Source organism: Bactrocera dorsalis, chromosome 3 (genome assembly GCF_023373825.1).
Source record: "Bactrocera dorsalis isolate Fly_Bdor chromosome 3, ASM2337382v1, whole genome shotgun sequence".
In the NCBI taxonomy this organism is placed as follows: Eukaryota; Metazoa; Arthropoda; class Insecta; order Diptera; family Tephritidae; genus Bactrocera; species Bactrocera dorsalis.
The window spans coordinates 25,875,878-25,903,246 of NC_064305.1; the positions used below are offsets into that span (position 1 = coordinate 25,875,878).

At 34.8% G+C, this 27,369-nt stretch overlaps 1 protein-coding gene across 10 annotated transcripts in view; it reads left to right on the forward strand.

The window, feature by feature from the left end:
• LOC105222296 (fatty acid CoA ligase Acsl3) overlaps positions 1-27,369 on the forward strand; it is a 44,046-nt gene that overhangs the window by 303 nt on the left and 16,374 nt on the right. The window contains exons 1-3 of one of the 10 annotated variants that reach the window (XM_049451623.1): positions 189-400; positions 915-1,166; positions 26,052-26,391. In XM_049451623.1, coding sequence (XP_049307580.1) covers positions 26,369-26,391 — 23 coding nt within the window. In that variant the 5' untranslated portion in view covers positions 189-400; positions 915-1,166; positions 26,052-26,368. Of the gene's footprint in view, positions 1-188; positions 401-914; positions 1,167-26,051; positions 26,392-27,369 lie in introns of those variants that run through there. The other 9 variants (XM_049451622.1, XM_049451624.1, XM_049451620.1 and 6 more) reach the window with 9 other exon arrangements.

The following is a 27,369-nucleotide window of genomic DNA, read 5'->3' on the forward strand; positions in this document are numbered from 1 at the left end:
AACTTAATCAAAGGAGAAAGTGAGCGTGCAGTAGCGTGAATTATAACAAGAACAACATGGTTTGTTGTTGTTGTCCTCATGGAGCGAGAGAGTGTATAATCAAACCAACGATTTAAGGGGAAATTGCGGCGATAATAACAAAGACGGCGACTTTATCTTCGACACTTCACACGAAAACAGCAAATAAACTGATTCAGAAGTAAAACTAACGTGGCCGAGAGTATTCACTGTTTACATCGCTGCAATTAAGATTTTAAAGAATAAGAAAAAATAAATAAAACGGGTGTGCACCAAACAATCTATTTTTTGTTTTTGTGAATATAGTAAAATAAATATTTTATTTACCGTTTAATTCAAGTATAATCCAACGCAATAAATTAGAACGTGTATACGTGTGTGAGTAAGTAATAAAAAGCCCAATGGCATTGCAATGAGCATACCTTATGGAAATATTTAGACTTAAAAGGGAAACGTGGTGTGACCAACTGACAAATGCGAGTTTTCTGTTCATATTTAATTAAATATTGTCTATACGACCGCTTTCGTGTTAAATTTTAAGAATAAAATAAATAGTGTGTTTAAATTTCATTGCTGCGAAGTTGTGTGCAGGTGTGTGTGTGTTCAAAACTGCATTAAAGTAATATAAATGCAAGTCAAATTTGAAAGATTCTATGTTACAGCGAATATTGAAAATTTTTACATGAAATATGTGTTATTTTACATAATGGTGCAGTTTACCTTTTAATATAGTTTTGGGCGTGTGTGCACGCCGAACGTGTGAAAAAAAATTATGTTGATGTGTTCTTTAACAACGCAACGAAATCGGTTACGAAAAGTCGATTGTTGGTTTAATAATTTTATTTTACATATGTATATGTTTTAAATTTTATATTAGTTGTTTTTTCTTGATTCAGGTAAAATGCATAGTTGTCTATATTAAAATTTCCCCTTTGCTTTATTTTTTTCTGCCGCAATGTTCTATCTACAATAACTGACAACCAACACAAATTACTTTTCGCCGCAACAACAACATTGATTATAAAAATTAACAAACACAACAAATACGGGACGGCAACAACAACTATACGAATGCTGAATTTACGCTGCTCTGCAATGTCACGCTAACAAAACAACGCATCTACAGCAGTTAATGCCAGTTAGGACAGGTAAATTCGCAAATAAACTAACGTTTGTTATAGTATTTGTGCATTTACAAGTTTTTTTTAATCGGCTTGATAAATAATAGTAAAATGTATTACTACTTAAAATTTTACATTGTATTGCAGTATATGTATGACAAATTGTGTATTTGCAGTTATCTAATAGAATGTAAAAGTAGTATAGTCGTTTGTAGCGTGTTTTATATTTTCGCGGATTGGACGGTTTTCTAACAAATTACAATGGAATAATTGCACATCTGTTAATTAAACAAATTCTTAACAAGAAAAAAAGGGGAACTTCGTTTGCATCGAAGTTTTAAAAACCTTCTCAAATAGAAAAATACACCCTAGTACGCCAGTAAATAAACAGAAGTACGCATGTGAGCAAGGTACACCTATTTCTCCCCTTTTTTATTTTATATTTTTTCGCTTTTTTGAAACAATAAATCGTGGTGAGGCGACTGGCCTTCATATGCTTTTTAGTTCCTTCACTCATTATTATTTTGGTTATTATAAATACGAATTTTTGTTTGCTTACGGCTTACAAACATACATGTGAGTGCATGAGAGTGCAGACAAGCAGCCCATTTAGCTTTATGTGCAATTTGTGTATGTACGTATGTATGTCAAAAGTCAATTATCCTCGCGTTCAACAAATACAAAATATTAAACATCTATGTACGTTGTGTTTGAATTTGGTGCGGACGCAAAAGCTTCAAAAACGATTAAAATGTACATATCACAAGCGACTTTTTTGCAGAGAAAATTCTTATATGTATGTATGTATATACTAACATGCATATATACGTTTTTTTTTGTTTATCATAATTGTTTATCAATTTGTCCATATTATGTGCAAGAAATGTGTATAAGAAAAATTATCCAAAAATGGCAAAAGTATGGAGGAACAATAAATGTATTGATGGAACGTTGAAATAACCTTGATCATTTTAAATATAAAGCTTTGTTAGTGTTAGGTTATTTACATTTATCGATAGCGCTTCAATTGCTGTCCAATGATACATACATACATATGTATGTGTTTGTTTACATTTTAATGGATACGTGTACGAGAATTCGACTTTCATTTTGTGTGCATATGCAACCGGTAATATTAAAGGTCATCGAATTGCCGTTTTATTTACGTATAAAAATATGGGTTTTATTTAATAAATGAATATTTGTGTGGATAAATATGTGTGTGTGCCAGCACAGCTGTGTTGCCAAAGTCGCTTTAACTTGTCTGCTCTGTTTTCAATCCAAACATGTTTATATAGTCAAATTACATGTTCAACTTTCTCTGCACTTAATTGTTTACTGTTTTTTTCAAAAAGTTTGCTGTTGTTGTAAGATCACAGTGGTTATTCAAAATTTGCATTCGCTGAAAATTACGATTCTTTTATAGACGATAATTTACTTTTTAATGGCGAAATAACAAATCGCCGAGCGATATAAATATGTACATGTTTATGTATGTTTGTAGGCAGCTCTACATCAGTTATTAAAATTGATTGCAGTTCTGTTAGCATTGAAATTTCACATGCTAGAACATATTTTCTATTATCTTTGGAATATATTGAATTTATAATTAAAATTAACTCATTAGACTTTAGCTGAATATGAAAATAAATTAGTTTTAAATTAATATTTTATTGGGTACCCATTATTTTTAATGATTGCAGCACATTTTATAGGAATAAATGAATTTAAATGACTAATATGTGTGCCACATATTCCATTTCATGCTCGTTTCAAGGTATCAAATAGCTTGTTTTCATTACCGTGGACCCGTAAATCTACCTGTTGACATACATAGATAGATAGATTATTGATTGAGGCATGCACTGCGACCACGGGTCTATTGTGCCCTCACCTAGCTCACAAAGACTCGCTTAGCCCCAGCATATTGATGAAGTCCAATATCCTACTGGGTGCTAGCGAGGCAGTGTGATCCCTATCCGGAAACATGGATCCGAGGGCCTTTGACCTGCGCCTACAGACTGCGTTACAGTCGAATAGCAGGTGCTCCGGGGTTTCAGGCTCACTGTCGCAGAACCGACAGTTTGCGCAAGCTGAGAGGCCCATGTTTGATAAATACCTTCTTAGCTTGCAGTGGCCGGTGTAGAATGCGACCAGGAGCCTGAGTTTGTTTCTTGGGAGGTTGATTATAGTCTCGAACCTCTTTTGGTTATACCCCCCCACTAACAGTTTGGCATGACGCATCCCGTGCGCTCGCAGCCAGTGTGCCTCCCTGCACGCTCTTTCCTCTTTGGGGAGCAGTTCCTTCACCGTATGGGGACCCACTCCAGTGAATGGTTCTGGCCCCACTATAGCAGTGGAGGCTGCGGAGCGGGCAAGCTCGTCAGCCAGTTCATTGCCGGCTATTCCCCTGTGACCAGGCACCCAGATAAGGTGTACCTGGTTCTTTTCGGCTAGGAAGTCAAGCCTTCTTCTACACTCTTGCACTAGCAGCGATTTGATTTCGTAAGAGGAAATCGCATTTAGTGCCGCCTGACTATCGCTGATTATCGCTATTCGCTCGTTGCGATAGTTTCGGTGAAGGTTTATCTCAATACACCGGCTTATGGCCAGAACTTCGGCTTGGAAAATGCTCGGAAAGTTTCCCATCGGAATGGAGAGCTTGGTACGCGGACCCGCGATACCCGCACCTATTCCTTCCGATGTCTTCGAGCCATCGGTGTACCACCTCAATGTGCTATCCCTTAGCATTTGCTCAAGAGTGGTGTCGTTCCCCTCACTCTTACTACCAAGGGTAACCTTAAACTTCCTTGTTAAGTGGGTCGTTTTGCTGATGCCGTCCCTTGGGAGGAGGGCAATAGGAATATCACCACTTATTCTCTCCATCGTCTGGGACGAAATTATCTTGCCTTTACCACCACCCTCCGCTGTTATCTGCAGAAGCGAGTTCTTGGCTACTTGACCTATTATTATATGGAGCAGTGTGAGTTCCAGCAGGACCTCCAGAGCCGCTGTAGGGCAGGTCCGCATGGCTCCCGTCATGCACACGCATGCCAGCCGCTGTAGTTTGGCCAGTTGGGTTCCCACCGAGGCCTGTGCCGCCACAGAGGCCCAGGACACCGCCCCGTATGTAATAATCGGTCGGACAATCATGGTGTATAACCACCTAATGATTTTTGGCTTACAGCCCCAGGATCTACCCGCCAGCCGTTCGCATACCATCAATGCCTTTGTTGCCTTGGCTACCGTTTGGTTCACGTGCTGCTTCCATCGTAAGGTAGAATCCAGAGTGAGACCTAGGTATTTATTGTTAGTCATTTCAATCTCTCTGCCCCCAAGTGTGAGGTTCCTCAGGCCGGGTAGGGACCTGCGCCTTGTAAATGGGACTATGGTTGTCTTCAAGGGGTTGATGTTTAATTCAACTCCCCTGCACCACCCCTTTGCCAGATTCAGACCGCGTTGTACTAGGTCACAGAGAGTATCCTCAAATTTACCTCTTGCTAATATCACAATATCGTTCGCGTACCCTTGGCAGCGGATCCCGTTGTCAGTTAGCAATTCTAGCAGTTCATCCACGACAAGGCTCCACAGTAGTGGTGATAGCACACCTCCCTGTGGGCACCCTCTTGTCACCCCAAGACGAATTGTTGTATCGCCAACTTTGGTCTCAGCTATTCTGGTGCGCAGCACAGCGTCAATCCATCTGCGCACCGGTGTAGCCACCTTCCTTCTCTCCAGTGCCCTGGCTACACTCCTGTGAGACGTATTGTCAAAGGCACCTTCGATATCTAGAAAGGCGCATATAATCACCTCCCCTTCTTCCATTGAACTCTCGATCTCTGAGGTCAACCGCCACGCCAGAGCCCCTTGGCGCGGTAAGGCCACCGTTACACCCCAATTCGGCCCGGTGTTGGGGAGGCTCCGTTAGAATACAGCCGAATTTTCCTCCTGGCTGCAAATCATCCAATGGGCACGGGTCGCATGGCACCCTGGATTAGGAGGTGGTAGTCCTTGGTCGCCGCCCGCATGCGGCGCCCGACAACCCGCCTGGATGGCGCCATTCAGCACCGTCCACACCGGTTGGGGGGCGCCGAGTATGCCTTGCGACTAAGCCTCTGCACCGCGACAAGGTGACTACCATTAGCAGAGGGAGAGAGACATACATAAGTTTTCAATCAACATAAACTTGTTCTTCTAAAAGTTAATCCTTCACAACTTCAACGTGTGTTTGGGGTCATTATCGTGTTGAAATTGCCAATCAGGCGGCATTTTTTGGATAGCGTGGGGTAACATTTGGGTTCGCAGTATCGTTTTATATTGGAACCTAGCCATGTTCCCTTCCATTTTGTAAGTAGGCTCTACTCCCTGACTAGAAAAGCATCCCCACACTATTATATTACCTCCACCATGCTTTACTGTACCCTGCAGATATCGGCGGTATAAACGCTTTCCTGTTGATCTTCGTACACATGTCATTCCATCTGAGGTCTGCAAAATAAAATTGGATTGATCTGAAAATAATACTGACTTCCATGGCTCTACAGACCAATTGATATGAAGTTTCGCAAATTCCAAATGCGCTAATTGATTTTTTTGGAAATATGTGGTTTTTTCAACATCAAAGGTGCGTCGTTGTCCTGTACGCGTACTCATACGTAGTTGTAAGCTAAGTATCTACAACGTATTTTTTTGATCATTGTATCCTTTTTAAACTCAACATTCTTTTCTGCCAGAAAACGATCAATTAATTCATTGGAAGTGCTTATTTCGACAATCAAAGTGGTAGCTCAATGAGTTAAGCCGCTCGAATTTGTTATCTTTTTCCCTTCCGTTATAATTTATAAAATTTACATAAAAGTTGAAAAATGAAATTGAATTGCTTCTTAATATAGAATATGCTATGCAAAAAAAAATCTAACGTTAAAAATTTATGACGAAACATGTGTGAGACTAGAGTTAGTCCAATGAGTTTTGACCGACACTGTACATTCGTTTGTAGAGAGTAGGCACTTGAATGATATTACAACCAAGGAAGAAGTTCTCTATGAGCAGCAGAGAGGGTTTGGTAGCAACGATCTGACGAACTCAGCTAATAAGAGCCTAAGAAAGTTCTATAAAGACACCCAAACAGCACTTAGAAAATTCCCTGTTCAGGATGCCAGAAAATTGCTTCAATCAAAGAAAATGAAAGAATACAGATAGCCACAAAGGTGCTTCAGATACCTCGATTATGGTCAAAAAGAGAAAAGCTGCAAAGACGACTATTGATGAAAACTGTGTAAAGGATGTAGTGTAGGTGAACCTCAGGCTCCGAATTACACCAATAAGCCAAAATGTTTGCTTTGCTTGAAAGAAGGCTCTTGTGAAACTGATCACTTCACTGAGAACAGCAGATACCCGATATAGTTACAAGAAACCGGCGCAAAGCCTAAAATGAATATGAAGCGTTTGCAACTTAAAATTAACCATTGGTCGCAGACTTTATATAAGTAACTATCATAATTTTGCATATATTATTGTACAAAGCATCTCTACAATCTTTGAACATATTGTTCAGTTCGGACGACTATAGCATATATGTACATATGTAGCTCCCATACTAACTAACCTTTCAAAATGTAAATAAAATATCTTTTTGTCCTCTTTTTTGCTGTAAGAAATGCACATGTCAAGGGTATTATATAATAGCTTTGGTGGATTAGAAGTTAGGGTTTTGATTTTCATTCCACACCAGCAGTCGTTTGCAAATGATTGCATTCTAATGTCTGTTGATTATTTATGTCAATGATTATCATAAATTCTGTTTTGTAAAGTTTTACTTTGGGTACATTAATTTAACACTTATCAAATAGCTGAATATATTGAGAGATTATTAGACTTAATAATTTTGTTTATCAATTTACAAGCCTGAAAATATTTTTAGTCGTGCTGGTTATTTTTACTATATATTATTGAAATACATAAGGGCTATCAATTTATCATTTTCTGCTCAAAGTGGTGTGGATTTACACAACACAGCCCGTTTTATTCTCTAATAACTCTATAAATTTTTATGTGCTTACATAAATATTGTTTTTAAATCTTATTATATATCTTCAATATTTTATTTATTTACTATATGTGCATAAATTTGTATTCTATTCACTAAAAAATTGTATTAGACAAATTCAGGGTTGCCAATAATGCATAGAGAATCATTTAATTAAAATTCAACTTTTTCCAATCCCAAAAATCGCAAATATTGGATTGAAAAATTAAAAATAAATTTTAAAATTCAAATATCGGATTAAAAAAAGTTGTATTCCAATTACCGGATTGAAAACTCAAAAATAAAATATATTAATTTTGGTAACCATTCAGCTGTTGTAATGGTTTGGTTATGTCCAGGAGACTCCTAAGACTAACGGCGTTAAAATTGCGCAAAAGTATATCAGAAAGATGTAGAAGGCGTGGTAAAAAAAAACAGTTCAGCCATATTCTCTTCGATGATGAAATGGGATCTTTCAGCAAGATTCTGCTCCGGCACACAAGGCAAAAAACACTTGGCAGTGGCTTACAACCAGCAAAATTCATGTTTTTATAGCTGCAGATAATTGGTCGTCTAAAAGCCCAGATTCGAAGCCATTGGATGGACTATAGTTTGTGATTAGTTGAATACTCCACAGAAATACGGAGTATATGTATAAAGAAGCAAGTTTTGATCCTACTGAGATTACATTAGTATAAGCTGCATACTTTTCAGCGCAACTGTTTGAAAATTAAATGTATTCACACATGAATTCGTGTTTTTTTTATAGAGAAATCTATTTTTCATGCCGTTGGTTGGCTTTCTTTTCCAGTACACATGCACATATAATATAAAAAGCCGCATAAATATGTATACAAATTTTATATATAATTATACGCTGTTGCATGCTGCATTGTACCACAATTTGCACGCATGTACCACATTTGTAAATATGTATGTACATACTTATATATACCACAATTTGTTTTGGCTCTCTCATTTCTATTTCTCTCTGCTCGGCTCTTACCACATTTTCGAATGCTTTCTTTTTGCTTATATTCGTTTCATTTTCGTCATTGTGTCTTTAAAGGGGTGTGTGCTGCGGCGAAGTAGCTCCGAAGCATCAACAATTGCAACCGTGCAGGGGAATTGTGCAGCGTAGCAGTGTTGTACAACATTCTCCTCAATCTCATACGATTTTCAGCGTGTATAATAGCGTGTTTTTCCTGCCATTGCCACCGACGATGCACGAGTTTGGTGTATGTCGAATTGTTGGTTTGTTCGTTTGCCTAGCATTCGACACAATTTGTTTTGTTGCTTGTAGCGCACATAGTCCGGGTTTTCTTTCGTTTCATTGTTAGGATGTGAGCAAAAAATAGGTACTTGCCGTATTTTAGGCGAACAGGCGCGCGGTCAAGCAGGTAGACAACGCTGTTCGCCTGTTTTTGGTGTTTCACTACTACATAGTTGGCGTAGTGCTTAACTAATTTCTATTACCAAGTGTTATACTGCTGTCGTCATTGCTAGATCGCAACAGCGTGAACAGGCCTCCAAATCTTCGGTGAGGCGCTATCATTTTCTAGCGTTGAAATTGAACTAACTTATTTTTAGATTTTGTTCTCATTTTGCTTGGTTATAATTTTAATTTTAATGACATGTAAGTCGTCCTGTATGTATATATGTATACTTATCATTCTTAGATATTTCTTTATTTTTGTTAGCATTGTTTTTATACTCTAAAATATGTATGTACATACATATATCTTTACAACATTTGGATAAGTCAGCGCTACAATATACGAAGAAATTGTTCAGATCGGAGCACTATAGAATATATGTAGCTGCCGAACAATCTGAACGAACAAAATCAAATTGTTATGTGTGAAATTTTTTTATTCGACAAGATATTTTTATAAATTTTGACATAGATTATTGCCTAAGACAACACTACAAATTGTTCAGACCGGACTGCTATAGCATATACATATGTATGTATGTACTTGCCATATAAACTGGCGAAATTAAGTTCCGTTCGCACTACAGTCGGGTGTAAATATCCGGTCAAGGACTGTCAACGCGGCACCATACCTCGAAATTACATGAGGAATAACTAATTTCAGTAATTGTACGGTAACTTTTTTATTTGTTAAGGGTATATTGGCTACCAAAATTAACGTTTTCTCTTATTTTTTTTTGATAATTTTCGTGGTCTTGGAATAAGTTTTCTTTAAACATATACAGTACACACATATGTATGTATATACATATATATAGAAGCAACTCTTTATCATACTCCCGCAACAAAGTTGCTAAGGAGAGTATTATAGTTTTGTTCACAAAACGGTTGTTTGTAAGTCCTAAAACTAAAAGAGTCAGATATAGGGTTATACATATACATATACCAAAGTGATCAGGGTGACGAGTAGTGTTGAAATCCGGGTGTCTGTTTGTCCGTCCGTCCGTGAAAGCTGTAACTTGAGTAAAAATTGAGATATCATGATGAAACTTGGTACACGTATTTCTTGGCTCCATAAGAAGGTAGGTTCGAAGACTGCCACGCCCACAAAATGGCGGAAACCGAAAACCTATAAAGTGTCATAACTAAGCCATAAATAAAAATATTAAAGTGAAATTTGGCACAAAGGATCGCATTAGGGAGGGGCATATTCGGACGTAATTTTTTTGGAAAGTGGGCGTGGCCCTGCCCCCTAAAAAGTTTTTTGTACATATCTCGGAAACTACTATAGCTATGTCAACCAAACTCTGTAGAGTCGTTCCTTCAGGTATTTTCATATACAGTTCAAAAATAGAAGAAATCGGATAATAACCACGCCCATCTCCCTTACAAAGGTTATGTTGAAAATCACCAAAAGTGCGTTAACCGACTAACAAAAAACGTCAGAAACACTAAATTTTACGGAAGAAATGGCAGAAGGAAGTCGCACCCAGGATTTTTTTAAAAATTGAAAATGGGCGTGGCGTCGCCCACTTATGGACCATATCTCAGGAACTACTCGACCGATTTCAATGAAATTCGGTATATAATATTTTCTTAACACCCTGATGACATGTTCGAAATATGGGTGAAATCGGTTCACAACCACGCCTTCTTCCAATATAACGCTATTTTGAATTCCATCTGATGCCTTCTCTGTATAATATATACATTAGGAACCAATGATGATAGCGGAATAAAACTTTACACAAATACGGTATTTGAGCTGAGGTATCCCTTGTGGAAAAATTGTCGTGATCGGACTATAACTTTTCAAGGTCCCTGATATCGAACACGAAGAACTCAGTGCCTAACCTAACCTAACCTAATTTTTCACCGAAAACATCGGTAAATCTCTCAGAATTTAATTCTAATTAATTTTACAGCAAAATAAAAAAATATGTAAATGACGGATAATGAAATCTCGATTGTCACTTTATCATGCGAGAGTATAAAATTTTCGGTGACACCCGAACTATCCCTTCCTTACTTGTTTTTCATGTGTTATTACCCCTTTAGTGTTTTCATTTTCCAAGCCTTGTTTGCTGGCTGATTTTTATTTCTTGACCTAGCGGTTTTGTGTTACTACATAAAACGGGAATAAATGAACAAGGAATGCTAGTAAATTACAGTTAACTATAGCAGTCAATATATTCTCGAACCAATCCAGTTTGCTTGTTTTTAATTATATGGAATTGCAGGTTACCGCTTCCCCTGATTTCTATCCTTGATTTTGCAACTACAATTTTACTGCTATTTAAAGCATAGTGTAATTTACATCTATAGTTTTTAATAAGCACTAGCAATTAAAATTCATTTAAATAAATACAGATGCCTGTATAGTATGTACATATGTATGTATGTGTACGAATCCCAATTTATTTACAGTGTTACGATAGAAATCTTATTTCAATTAATTTATTGGCACTTGCAATATTTTTTCTTCCTTCAGGTAAATTTTATTTTTAAAAAATTTATATTTATTATCCACATTTTGGTTTTGTTAACTAGTTTTTCGGTTTTAGAAGCTTTTTACTTCTTGGATACACCGATATACCGGACCACTACCATACACACTGATCGATCAAAATCAAGTTCCTGTATGTAAACCTCTTTATTTGTGAAGGGTATTATTGTTAAACTTTTTTCTTGACTGAAGATTTCATTGAAAATTCTATGTCATTTATAGATATTTTCACAATATTATTAATACTAATGACACCGGTGTCGCATTTGCAACTCGCAAAGCATAAATATTTTTCCTTACGAAAACCATAATGATCAATTGATACATATTTGATAAACCTCTTAAAAGGAAATCTTTAATTCTTTCATTCTCACCATATCTATCTACGCAGTCAACTTTGGGACAAAGGCCATTTAGACACATACATACACACATATGTATGTGCATACACCTTTGCAATGACGTTTGAGTTTTGCTCATGGTCACATTCAGAGCAGCCGCCACAAGCAACGACCTCAACCCTCTACTTACATGTGCACGTTAAAACCTACGAACGGAAAACGGGTATGAATGATTTTCAACGTGTCAACCGGCCGCCCCCAATTACATTTGTATAAGCGCGCAGTCCTACATAAACACAATTGTGTACGATCGCGCACAATACAGTATATGTATACATTCATGTGTACAGTATATACTTGTTCTTATTTTATTCTGTTGTTATTATTATTTTTTTGTTCATGTGCCATTTCACGGACTTTGACACATAATCATACGATTTTTGAAAAACGCAACTGGTACAGCGATTGAGGCTGTTGGATGTTTGTCAGCCATTGGGTAGCGGGTTAAGGGGTAAGATTTTGCACTCGCTGTGCTTGTGTTGTCTATACACATTCGACAAATTTCAACGTAGCGAGTATTTAAATTATTATAAAAGTAAACGTATATTATACATACATAAGTATTTTAATACGACGTAAGAAAATAACGTAATAAAAGCAACAATAATTAAGTGAAGGAAAGTGCTTGAGTGAAGTAAGGTAATCGGAGTTTTTGCTTTTCGCAATAATAACACTTGTGATTGGTTTTTGTTTATCTACACAGTATGAGTCATATATGGTACAATACGTAAGTTTAAACTTATATTGTTATACATACATAAGTATGTATATACTTACATAAGTAATATAAATGCAATTGTCATTGATTCAATCGCAACGTCTTTGTAATATGTTCAAAATCCACTTCGAACTTTGAACACGTTTCATGCATTTTTCGTATTTTAACACGTCAAATTGACGCAAGTGTCTTTAATTCTATGCTTTTCAACTATTGCACTTGAAAAATGTCGCATTTATTTATACCTTGGTACTTGTAACTACATATGTACGTTATTTTGAAATGTAAACTATAGCAGTGGCAGATGCTCAAGTGATGACGTGTATTTCAGCTCTGCGCGCTTTGTCATCGCATATCGCGCCACTTTCGATGTCGTCATTGTTACTCAGTGTAAAGATGCATAGTAGATATTGACCCAACCGTAAAACCATTTGGCGCTCAGCGTTTAAGCGGAACTTTGGCAGTAATATAAAATTAGTACCAAAAACCGCAACATTAATAAATTGTGATTAAATAAGGACTAGAAAATTAGTACCAAAAATCATAAATTTAATATACATACTTACATATGTACATATGTATGTACGTACATACATGTGATTAAATAAGAAGTAATTGCTACGATTCGCTTAAGTCTAAAAGTTTTTCTGTCTCTATTCATAAAATCAAGCTTAATGTGTTTGTCAGTACTAGTGTTAATCATCAGAAACTCTGTTTAAAATGGTCAATGAAGATGAAAATACATACATATGTACTTATGTATGTACATATGTACATGTAAGTATATTTAAAACAAGTTTATCTATTTTTCCCAATACCACATACATATGTATGTACTATTAACATATCACTTACTAAAAAATAATAGTATAGAGTAAAGTAAGCTGGATGTTCCAAAATCCTGATATTAGTTATATGTGGACTACGCCAAGTTTTCGTTCACATTTCTCTTTTTTAGGCACACTGTTTGAGTAACTGTTATGAGTAAACATACACATATTAGCCGATGTATGCGGTACAAAGTCAGCTCGAAGTTCGAAAATTTTTATATTAAGTATTATATATGAGGGCTAAAGGAAGTATTGGTCCGATATATCGATCAAAAGTCAATTATAGGTATTGAGTTCCAAATATTCGGTACCTAGAGGTTTGATCAATTTTTATTGGATTTGAACAATTATTAGTCATAAGGTGGCATACACTAACGGAATTTTTCGTGCAAAGTTTAATCCCGTTATATTAATTGCTTCTTGAGGCAGGGGAGACAGGTGTAAAAAAAATGGCGCATCCTGGTGACATTGATCCTGACTCTCCTGGTGGTCTGAAAAAAAAATCAAAAGAAATTTTTAATCAGTAAGGATGCTGTTATAGTCCTTCAGGGAACACGAAAAAAATTATTTTGAAAAATGGCGACTGCCTGAAAATAAAAATCATTTTTTACGCTTTTTTTTTGAAATTCCTGAATTTTTTTTAAATATTAAAAACAAAGGATTAAGAATTATATAAAGATAAAGGATTATATAAAGAAGGTTCACACAAAATTTCAAGTAAATCGGTTGTATAGAACTTGAGATAATGCCGGTACCGTGTGGAAAAAAGTAGTTTCGAGAAAAACGCGTTTAAAAAAGTGAGTCTACCTACCTACCGGGCTAGGTACTGCGTCACTTAAGTAACTGGAGCTCTTAAAATAATTTTAAATTTTAAAAATCCTTTGGAGGATATGTTCTTAAGGGTCTTAAATCGAATTTTTCAAAATTCTAGAGTAGAATACCACCTTAATTAGGGCACTTTATACGTTTTCGGTTAATGGCGATTTGTGGGCGTGGCAGTGGTCCGATTACGCCCATTTACGAACTCGAATTTTTGTACCTAGAAACCTGTATACCAAATTTCATTAAGATATCTGAATTTTTACTCAACTTACAGCTTGTACGGACGGACAGACAGACAGTCAACCGGATTTCAACTTTTTTCATCATTCTGATCATTTATATACATATATGTACATACATAACCCTATATCTATCTTGCTTAGTTTTAGGTGATACGTACAACCGTTAGGTGAACAAAACTATAGTACTCTGTAGCAACTTCGGCTGCACTGAAGCTATTTATAATAATCTTCACAAGTGCATTCTTTATGGCATAAAGTTGTACAAAAAGATCTTTACCTTGGTTTTGATCGGCCGGTTTGGACGGCAACTATATAATATAGTTGTCCTATATGAACAATTTGTTCGGAGAATATGGCGATGTCTTGGATAATAATCTATGCCAAATTTCGTGAAGATATCTTGTCAAATAAAAAAGTTTTCCATACAAATGTTTTATTTTAAACGGCCACTTTGTATGGGAGCTAAATACATATTTATCTGCTATGGTGTCCCGAAGTCTGGATTTCTATAAATGCGCAGCTTCTTGAAGTGAAAAATGCATAGCTTCAGATTTATATTTCAACAACTGGGGGAATAGTGCGCATATACATACTTATGTACATATGTATGTATGTATATCATAAAGGCATAGTGAATTGGAAGCAAATAAAAAATATTTAATGAATTAAAATTAAAATGCAAAATTCAAGTAAAAATGAGATGGCCTTGAAAATATTAATTAATTTTAATATTGATTAATTTGTTTTGAAAGAAAAAATCATGAATCGAAAAGAATATAATAAAATAACAAATTAATGTAGGTTTAAAATTAAATAAATTGAAAATCAAAATGCTGAAGAAATTATGGCGAAAGCAATAACTATATAACAAGTTCTACAAAATCGACAAATTAACTTATGTATGTACAGACATACAGTCCTAAGTGCTGTGTCATAAATGAGATGCCAAAACGTGCTTTAAAAGCATTTATAAGTATGTACATATATTGGAAAAAATTGATTTGTAAATGACTTGCTATTTATAATATACAAATTTATGCACTAACAAATTTGTTCAAATGCACATACCTTTACATAAGTAAACATACAGGTGAAAAATTGGTAGATTAAGCAAAAAACAAAAGAAATCTGTTAATCCAGTACTAAGAACTGAAAAGTTAGAATATAAATAAGAAAAAAATATTTACATTGCTACATAATTATTCGTCGTAGGAAAGAGTTATGGAATAAGTGTGGTAAAAACAAATATAATTACAAGACAATGATTTTGAAACGGTAGTAGATTAAAAATTTTTTACAAAAAAAATTATTTTCTCAACCGTGTAACTTCAAATCCGTGTAAAAAAAAACCGTGTAAAAAAAGAGTTGGGTGTACATACATATATTAAATTACTTGAAAAAATTTTTTTTTATTTTTTTTTTCCAAAATGGCGGTCCTGAAAACGGCTGCTGAAACTCATCCGATTCGTAGATGGACGACATCATTTCTTGGAAAAGAATTATCTGAAAGCAAAAAACAAAACGGTTTCATGTTCTGTATCGAAATAGCTATGGCCGAATGAAACATTTTCAATTAAAATAAAAACAAAACGGCGGACTTTTGAATATTTTTTAACCCTTTTTTCACTTTTAATTGCTTATAACTTTTTTAAATAATAATGCATATTTCTGGTACTGCTTGAGGCCATAGCCAGACATCTAATAAAATTCCGTTTTGCCGTTCATATCGATAAGTTCAATAGTTTTAAAATGAGAGTGTCATCCATACTAAAAAATGTGGTTCGGAGAAAAATCAGTTCAAACCAAAGGCAGGCAGTAGCTGCCGCTACCGACGGCGTTCGAGCGGCTGGATTTCCCGCAGCGCTCCTCACTCTTTTATAATTGCTTCTTGGTCCTGCTTACCTTCGGGACTAATTCTATACTATTTCTACGAGTATACAGTAGCAATTTATGAAAAAAAATTTAGATTTTTTCAAAATTGTTTGCAGGAACCTGGCCTTAAAAATAATCGAGTTTGACACAGGGTTATGTACTAGTATATATAAATAATCAGGATGATGGGACGAGTTGAAATCCGAGTGACTGTCTGTTAGTCCGTCCGTCCGTCTGGACTAGACTGGAATAAAAATTAGGATATAATAATTAAAATTCATGTTCGTCTTCTTTGTGCAAAAATGCGTAATCGGGACAGTGCTATCCCCACAAAACGCTACTAAACGGAAAACTATTAAACTTTGCGCGAATTGTGCCTCTGAGGTCTATCACCTTATGGGCAAAAATTGTCCAAATCGCAACAAAAAAAAACTCAAGCCCCAGATGCCGATGTGGATCAAAGTTAAAATTCTGAATTTTTCATCGAAAATATCGGTCAATATATCGGAGATATATTATATAAATTCGGAGAGAATCCCCTTTTAATAATAGCATGACTCTATGTCAAAAATGGGTTTAACCCTTTCATCCCCAAAGGACTTTTTAAACGATGTCAAACATATATAGAAGTTGCTTATAAGCAACTTTGGGGCTAAAAGGGTTAATCATGATCATGAAGTTGATCTATAAGATATGTATTTTAAAGAAGTTTTTGTGTATTTGACTTTTTAAACGGTGTCAAACATATATAGAAGTTGCTTATAAGCAACTTCGGGGCTGAAAGGGTTAATCAGATCAATAATTCCCTTAACCCTATATACCTAATTGATAGTTTTTCGAACTTCCGGTTGATTTTATACCGTGTATATGGGAAAATATCTGATTTACCTTAATAAAGTTGAGAGAGAGTGTTTTTCTAATAACGATACATATTTGTGCCTAAAATGGATAAAATCGAGTGAAAAGGTGCTTGGGCACATGTAACTAATAAACCTCATGCACATGAAGGCTTTGGTCGTGGCAAGTTGCAGGAGTATGAAATGTTGGGTAACACCCAAACTCTGCCTTCCTTACTTCTATATTATTTGAGTTGATATAATTGGGGTACTCACAACGTGTCATAAAGCACCGTAACATCATAAATTTTTATACCAGTTTAAAAAATTTGTTGTTGGATTGCATACTAAAATACGTTTACGCAAATACAACTCTAAACGCTATGTTTTCGGATCGTTATAACTTATAACTTTATAAGACTATTTGAAAACCCTAAATCTGTCTGAATTGTATACCAATTTTTTCATAATTTCTAATGAATGCAACGATAGTTTTCTGTATTTGGGAGAAAAATATAAATCGGTATTCTCGAGTATATTTCATTATTCAAAAAGTTCATTTATCGCATTTTATACAAGCATTTATCGCTTTTAGATTAATCGACGCTTTTTAATGTACATATGTATGTTTGCATGTAAATATTTCGAATCACTCATTTTCATTGAGTTTATCGCCATACTGACCTCGAACTTGATTTTGTTGCATTGTATTGGTTTCCAGACGCGGTTTAAGGTTAGGGCTGCTGTTTTTTATTTTCATTTTATTTTTTATTATCAATAACGATATGTAAGTGACTGTGTGTTAGCATGCATGTAAGTGCATAAATTTATATGTGTCATAAGTTCCTTATAGAACCCAGTCAATTCCCACAGCGTCAATACAACGTTACGCTATTTGTTGTTGTGCTGTCACACAATAAATTATCATAACACATGTTCGTCTGTATGTATGAAGTTTGTTAGTAACTGTGTAGGTAGATATGCGCGTACGTAACTTATTGTTTATAACCTTTTTTTATTTTATTAGCTTACAGTCTTGCTGACGCCTGTCAAGTGTACTGTGTACGTTGGTATTTATGGAATTAAATTCAATTAAAGTTAATGCATATTTGTGAATTTGATGTCTTTTTTAAATTTTTTATGACTTTTTTGAATTGACGCCAAAGTTAGTGAAAAAAAGTGCAATCAAATGTGAAAAGGAAGTTGGTATGAGACTTGTCTAAATAATATTATAATCTGTATTAATAGTGTCCTGAATGATGTGGCAATATATATAAAATATATTTATCCTACAGATGCATACTTATGTATGTAGGTATGTACGTATGTATGTAAGTTAGAGCGGGTCAGTTTTTATACTCTTGCCACAGTTGCTATAATAACGGGTGATTTTTTTGAGGTTAGGATTTTCATGCATTAGTATTTGACAGATCACGTGGGATTTCAGACATGGTGTCAAAGAGAAAGATGCTCAGTATGCTTTGACATTTCATCATGAATAGACTTACTAACGAGCAACGCTTGCAAATCATTGAATTTTATTACCAAAATCAGTGTTCGGTTCGAAATGTGTTTCGCGCTTTACGTCCGATTTATGGTCTACATATCATTTCTCATTTCTGGTTGAATGGCTACGTAAATAAGCAAAATTGCCGCATTTGGGGTGAAGAGCAACCAGAAGCCGTTCAAGAACTGCCCATGCATCCCGAAAAATGCACTGTTTGGTGTGGTTTGTACGCTGGTGGAATCATTGGACCGTATTTTTTCAAAGATGCTGTTGGACGCAACGTTACGGTGAATGGCGGTCGCTATCGTTCGATGCTAACAAACTTTTTGTTGCCAAAAATGGAAGAACTGAACTTGGTTGACATGTGGTTTCAACAAGATGGCGCTACATGCCACACAGCTCGCGATTCTATGGCCATTTTGAGGGAAAACTTCGGACAACAATTCATCTCAAGAAATGGACCCGTAAGTTGGCCACCAAGATCATGCGATTTAACGTCTTTAGACTATTTTTTGTGGGGCTACGTCAAGTCTAAAGTCTACAGAAATAAGCCAGCAACTATTCCAGCTTTGGAAGACAACATTTCCGAAGAAATTCGGGCTATTCCGGCCGAAATGCTCGAAAAAGTTGCCCAAAATTGGACTTTCCGAATGGACCACCTAAGACGCAGCCGCGGTCAACATTTAAATGAAATTATCTTCAAAAAGTAAATGTCATGAACCAATCTAACGTTTCAAATAAAGAACCGATGAGATTTTGCAAATTTTATGCGTTTTTTTTTTTTTTAAAAAGTTATCAAGCTCTTAAAAAATCACCCTTTAGTTTTGTTCACCAAATGTGTCACCTAAAATTAATCGAGATATATAGGGTTATACTTATATGTATGTATGTATGTATATATGTGACTGTCTGTCTGTCCATCCGTCCATGTAACTTGAGTAAAAATTGAGATACCTTGATGAAACTTCGTATGCGGGTTCCTTAGTACAAAAAATACGAGTACGTAGATGGGCGTAAACGGACCACTGGCACGCCCACAAAACGCCATTATCTGAAAACCTATAAAATGCTACACATAAGCATTAAATTAATGGACCTGGTTACCACAGACTATTTATTTTCAAAATAACTTTTATGGTAATTTCGTTGACAAACGCAGGTGATATTCTGTATTGCTGTAAGAAACTTTAACATTGGCGTTTTATAACACTCGACGCAATTTCTTACGAGAGATTGAGCCCTAATAAAATATAATTCTCGGTCATATAAGCTTGAGCGAAAAAAGTTATAAAATAAAATGTGAGCAAAAAGTAGATAGTCTCCATATTTTCTTACTGAGGCCTCAATCTCAAAAAAATTGGTTTGGTCCAATACCCAAAAAAAAGAAACGATTTTGCCAATTAATTTATTTTTATTTTTTGGATAGAACTACGTCACAAAGTATCCATATCTTTTGAAAATTGATAGTTTGCATTCAGTGTTAAGGGTTCACATGAGTTTCCTGTAGTAAAAAACGCTCTATTTTCACATGGGTTTCCTCTAGCAGAAAACGGCCTATTTTCAATATTTTTTTAATATAAAAATTAAATATTTTATTTAGTCTTTTTTTTGAAGGTGTGAGAGACATGTAACCAAAAGACAAAACATTTTGTAACGGTATAATTTGTGTACTGATCGTGAAAGTGTTAGCAGTCTAATTGTATCTCGACACTTATGACACTTAATGCAAGTTAATTTTTCGTAATATCCGCACATATTAAAAGATGAACCGGTAAAGCGATATGTTGTACAACTATCTTTCGCCAATTATTCAATATATGACATGTGTACAAATCTGCATATAATACTATACATACATTGTGACAAAAAAGACCCGGAAATTGTAATTGAATTCCGCGGGTAAACGATATTAAATGTGTTTTTTTTTTTTGGTAATTGGTAGGCCTGTCTTTAATTTGGTTACCTTAAGTTGGTACACCTCATTAGTGCGTTATTTACAAGAGATAAAAATCTTCTCTTCACTTGTTAAAAAAATGTAAAAAAGTGAAGGACAGGTGCTTAAAAATCGTCAGGCAAGTGTTGGAGAGATGACACACAAGTCAACAATCATCGGAATGGAACCCCTTTTCAGTCAATCGAAGAGTTAAAACAAAATTCGGGAAAGGAGCTGAAGGCCATTTCAAAAAGTGCTTGTGAAAAGTGTTTGAGGATTGGAAAAATAATTGTATTACATCTGGTAAGAAGTACTCTGAAGGCGACAAAATAAATACTGATGAATAATTAAATATTTTGCGTTTTATTTATATTTTCCGGGTATTTTTTTTCATAATGTATACAAATTATGGTGAGCAAATTGTTTGGGATCGTATTTTTACAACGAGGTTCCTGTAGAGCATACAATTTCGTAAAAAAATCCTTCTCAGCGTATTATTTTTTTCAATTAAAAAACTCAAAAATATGGATATTTCAAGGATTTAAGAAGCTTCGCCTTAATGTTCATACATACATATATACATCTTACAAATATGATTGCCGCTTTGAAAGAGATTACAAAATTTTACTGTTTAATGGAAAAAAATTGTAAACGAGTTTATTACTCGCGTATGTAAGGTTATTGCGACAACAACGTAGACACGGCGCTTATTATCTACGCTTTTTATTAAAATTAAACAAACAGCACTTTAACGCATGTTTATTTATCCGATTCGCGCGTCGGACATTGGGCCCGGTCTACAAAATTATTCCGCTGATCGCCAGCACGACCGTTATGGCAAGTTATGGAGCAGATGGCAAGATCTCTCAGCGAAGAAGAAAACAAACTTGAGACTACGAGGCAAAAGGTGAAAAGCAATAACAACAGCGGTAGTGTTGGCTATCATAGTTCATTTTAATAATTTTATTGTAGTGTTACTCGTATACGCGCTGGATTTTCACCTAGTTTAGCACATTTACCCCGACACCTTAATTCTTTGTAGTTGAAGTGCTTGTCGGATGAGCGCAATTTTATGTATGTACGTATTTATGTACATACATATGTATGTATTCGTAATATTTATATATGTATGTACATATGTATGTATACTTTATTGTTGTACTGCAATTCCGCGCCAAATTTCATAAGTGGAAGTACATCACGAAATACTTTCTAGATTGGCTAATCTCAAAGTGACTTCTTCATTAAAATTAATGCTTGTTTTATAATGCCTTACTGGCTTTATGTTAATTTATGGCTGGTTAATATTTCAGTTGAACTCAGTTCAGTTAATGATTCTGTAATGATTGTGCCAATGTAGTGCTAAATTTAGTTGTGACCACCAAATGATTTTAGCTAAGTCCTCCACCATTTCAATCCTTACTATTTTATCGTCTATGCACCATAAATATTCATTAGTAGCCTTTAAACCTTTCTAGGACTCAATATTCTCTGAGCACGGCTTGCCACAGTACCCAGAACGAAGCCGAACTAGGGTAACTCTTATTTCACGCAGCAATGCAAGCTCTTGTTCAGCGATTGGTGGTGTTTAGACTATTCACTGGGAGTGAGTCAGTGAAGGTGGTAATAACCCTACTGTGGATGACGTTCAATGCCTGTAGAAAATTAGTCGCGTCTGAAACTTTGTCGGTATATACTTTCTGTATATTGTCGACGTATTGGAGGAATGTTCTCCTGATGTTTCTAGGAGGAGTAATTGCCTTGAGCGCGGTTTTTCTGCAGGTTTTTGACCAAGGCAACTCTACAATATCCAACCGAATTGACAGATCGGACCACTACAGCATATAGTAGCTGCCATAAAAACTGTGAAAACAATATTAAGATGGATATCTTTTTATACATGTTTAAGCTATAAATGGCGCAGATGCTGCTGAAATTAATGTTTCTTCTTTTTCGATTGTTTATAAGTTAGATATAAATTGCAAACTCGTATATTTTGTCTTATATGTGGGCAATTGTTTCTTTTTCTTTGAAAATTATTCTAAAGGTTCTTTGACCTTAACCATTTTATAAATAGTTAGATTGTAGGTTAGGTTCGAATTACGGACTCGGTTATTGACTAGAAATGTGTTATAGGTACATTTCTCATTCTGTTTATGTTTTACAAAAGTGTCCTAAACGATATTTTTTATAAAATGTCACTTTTCCCGGTCTATACTCTCGAATAAGGTTTAGAAATGATGAATACTTGCTCAACTTATATTAAATATTCAATTTTAACGTCAAATTCCATGAGATTGAACTTTGAAACACTTTCAAAAATTTAAACAAAGCACTCGTAAACCCTCGCTAAAAACTGTTATCATTTAGATATTACATTATCAAGACAACATTTATAATAGCTAAATAAATATAATACCCGCGTCAGCACCCACAAACTACAACAACACATTTATATATTTAATAAGCAAATTTGTTGTATTTATAAAAAAAACTGAAATAATTTGAAGTGATATGTCATGCCAAGCCGCTGTCATGAGAGCCACTCTGAACTTTGCTCTCGCAACTAATCACTACGATTTACGGTATTATTTTTTGTTGTTGTTTTCTTTCGTTTTTTGCCGTTGTTTTGATTTTGTTTAGAAATCAGTATCAGTAGCACACACCACTCAGCAAACGCTTCAGGTTACAATAATTGTTTGAATGGGTTGGTCGATTGGTGGATCGAGCGAACGGCCGGGAACGGTTCAACGAATGACACTGATGCCTTGCTTTAGACTGCGTAGCCTCTACGCGGTAGACTTTGTACCGGCAACAATTGGCAAATGACATTGAGTTTGTTAGGCCAAGTGGTGTGTGATTGATTGTCGTCGGGGCTGGCGAGAGCGGGTATTTTGGGGAAGACAAGTGCGGAGCGCTTGCTGCTGACATTGCTAGGGCTGTTATTGGCACGGGTGTTTAAGGATAAATAGAAATGTGATAAATTGTGGGTGTCGCATAGCAGCCGTGAAAAATATAAGACAAAAGTGGTGATAAAGTCCAATTTGTGTTTTTTCACCGTTGGTTTTTACTTCGTTTTTTGTTCTTTTTTTTATGATGTAGCTGTTTCTGAATCTTCTACTCGCGCACTGGCTATCAATTCAATTAGCCTCAATTGAAAGAGTGAGCTCGCTGCGTATAAAATTTTTATTTCGAAAAATTACCACTTGTTGCACTTGTTGTTGCTGCATTCAGATTGCTGCTGAATGGGCGCTGGTGGGTGGCATGAAAAGTAAACAAAACGTCAAATTATGTGAATAAAAAAAATAATGAAAGCTTGAAATAGACTCATAAATATTATTAACTGAAAATTAATTATTTATAATAAAATATATTTTGAAATTGAAACGGAAATTTTAAAAAATTTTAAATAAAAATCAACTCTACAAAGTTATTTGCAATATAAACCTCAAACACAACGGTTACTATGACAGCTATTGTTTTAGGAATTGCTATATCTCTGAAAAAAATTACCATACATATATAAATCCATTTTATAAATTTGTTGTACGTTATCACATTAGTTTAATTCCACATCTCTAAAAAAGGACCTACCGTCAACTCTAGAACGTTATTTACAACTATTTTTTTTTTAATGAAAAAAAAAATGAAATGCTATATTCAAATTCATACTTTTTTCTTTGTCACATGAGTTTTATTTTATAGCTCTAAAAAAACACCATATATAAACAGATGTCACAATTTTTTTGTTTTATCACATTAGTCCAATTCTATAACTCTAAAAAACACTCTATACATATCGGTTTCAGAGATTTTTTTATAGGATATCATATTGATTCAATTAAATATCTAAAAAAAAACACTATACAATCCGATTTGATCGATTTTTGTATGATAGCTTATTAAATCAACGATCACCGATGTGTATACAAGTATTATCGATACTACCCGATTTCACCGAGGTTTTTTATGAATTTTGTTGTTAATCTTTACATTATATTTCGAAAACAACTTCAGATACCTACACACATATATACATACGCATGTACAAATATTTGAAATATAATTAAAAATAGCTTTTGTGGTGGAGGAAGTATATTTGTACAAACCTGCGAAAAAACTACCATACTGGTTAAAGTCCAACTGAATTTTTTGGCACACAATGCGACATTGTGACGGCGTGGGGGTTAGGCAGCATTCTTATTGTTAATAAAACGAAATAAAAAATCATATTTTTAGCATCATTCTTCTTTGCATAAGTGTTTGAATAATTTCATTGCGTCGTTTTTACATATGATTTTTGAGCCTCTTTAACGGTAAATGTTTTGATATACATATGTATATTTTTTGTTGATTATTTGATAAATTATTTTTAAGTTTTGTTTTGGTTTGTTATCATATGCGTTGTTTATGTTATTAACTGGTTTCATTGAAAACTTGTATGGGCGGTATTTGTCTATGATACGCTATATTACTCAGCATTTCCAGTTTTTAGTTTTTTTTTATATTTATTAATACGAAGTTTGTAAGTAGTGTTGTTATAAGTATATACACAAATGTACTATTATAAGCAAAAAATAATAAGACTTTGGTCATAATTTTAAAATTCTACAAAACCTATGTCGCGCCCTTAAAGTATTCCCCCTTGCTTTCACTTTTCTTAGGCCCAGATGTTAAAGCTATTTTTTCGAAAAAATGTAATAATATTGGGCTTTCACTTTTCTTAGCCCCAAATGATCTTTCAAAATGATTTTCACTTATTCTTCCAATATTCCAACAATCGTCGATTTTCAAAACAAATCCTATATTTTGTTGACGTGTTGATCGTCAGTTGATGTCGATGACCGTCCTGGACATGGTTCGTCGTCCACGGGTTCTCGACCTTCTTTTGCTCGCGACAAACAACTATCACCGAAGGCTTTTTCCAACAGTCTGAACGTTGCGGCACCAAAAATTTTATTCCGCACACAGAATTGAATGAAATTCTTTGTTGAATAATTTAATTCATCATAAAAATTTTCGAATACACCTTATTTTCTTCAGAAAGACAAGAGTATACTAAACACTAATGTTTATTTTGATATGACATTTGCCACAGATGTCATTGACAGTCATACCAATCTAGAAAAAAATATTTTGATGAATGGGTTTTCGCGGGAAATTTCAATTTAAAAGTCTTACAATTTTTTGCTCACTGTAATATGTATTTAATATAAATATACAATGTATATAGTATGTACATATTTGTGTGAATAGTTTGCGATATATCGATCTGAATTTTCCACGCGTCCTTTTTCATCAAGAAGCTGCTCATTTGTGGGAACCGGTGATATCGGACCACTATAGCATACAACTGTCAGTTCAACTAATCGATCAAAATCTAGTTCTTGTATTAAAACATTTTTTTTTGTTATTTGTGAAGGGTATTAAAGCATCGATGTAGCTGAATTTTACATATTTTCATGTTTTTATTAGTTTTTAATTATCCTCTCATTAAGGTAAATAGGTTTAAGGGTGGTTAAAAATAAAAATAAAATATTAAGTACAAGGTTCTTTTAGTCTGTTACACACATCCATATACATTTTTGGTATATCCATTTTATAATTGTCCTTTTGTATTTCATTTAGTAATTTACACATTTTGCTACGAAAATCGCTTGTCTTCCAAGTAAATAAATAAAAATATGTATGTACATATATGTTTTATAACTCATTATATGTTTTATTCATTCATGATCACACATTAGCTGTACCGTTTTCTTCTGTGTCTCTTTCGTTGCAGATCATTTCGATTGTATATCTGTATAAATTGAGCATATTAACAACTAGAATTCAGCAATAGTAAAGCATATCTATAAAAGAATACCTAAGCATTGGTCCAAAGACAATAACTTCCCAAGAACAGCAGTATATATTGTACAACAACAACAGCAGTTCAAAGTAGAATTACAATAAATAAAGCAAAGAGAAGGAAATAAGTGCTTCAGGAGTAACAGGTCGCTGGTGAATCAACCGATTCTGCATTTATTACATCACAGGCGTAAACTACTTTGCTTCCTGTCTGGCATCCTTATCGATTGACATACAGACGTGCTGAAAATGTTTATCGAAGATGACGCACAGTAAGTACACACGCTCTCTACTTAATATCTTACCCATTTCACTCGCATATATTCATTTTTTTTTGCAAAATACATACATACAAAAATTTTATGTTGTACTTATTTGGGGAAATCAAGTGCATCGATATATTTTTCGAGTCATTGGTGGCATGATGCTCACGTGTTATAGTTTTCATTCTGCGGTGGTTCTGTTGTTTTTTTATATATGTATATTTGTTTTGTTGTTGTTTGTGTTGTCATAGGAGCGAAATTTTTTATTTACATACATATTGTCATTCTACTTGCAAGTCAGAAAAAACTATTTTTTTTTTAATTCTGTTTGAAACGGCATTTTAATATTATTATTAAATAAAAGGCATACTACTGTGGGTACTAGTGTTTAGTATATGCCAATTTTTCAACCAATATCGTGCCACAACCAACGTATTCGCCTGATTTAGCTCCCTGTCTGTTCAACAAACTCAAAGGATCGTTCTGGGAAAACCGTTTTGTGTCGATTGAAGGCATTAAATGTGAAGCGCTAGATATATTGAAGGCCATTTCAGAAATTCACTTTAACAATTGTTTCGAGGATTGGGGAAAACGCTTGCCCAATAGTTTTGCGGCCAGGGGGGTTTGCTTTGAGGGGGATGACATAGATTTTGAAGAATAAATTAAAAATTTTAAGATAATGAACAAAGTACTATTATTTTTTGCTCTCAGTAGTACGTTGATAAACGCTGATTCATTTTGGAAGATTTGGTTTCCCTAGATCTCGTAGTCGATCTCCAGGAGGTCCTCCGAAAACAGATGTGGGCTGTGAGGAAGATCTTTCTGCTTAAAATCTCTAATCCAAAAGCCAAAATAATAAATATTACTATAGATGAATTAGAGGTAATTATCGAAGGACTAGTCAAAATAGCTTTATGGGTGCCGATATCAAAATTTGTAATTCCCGTAATTAGGGGAATTCCAATATGTCGGGATCTACTCGACCAA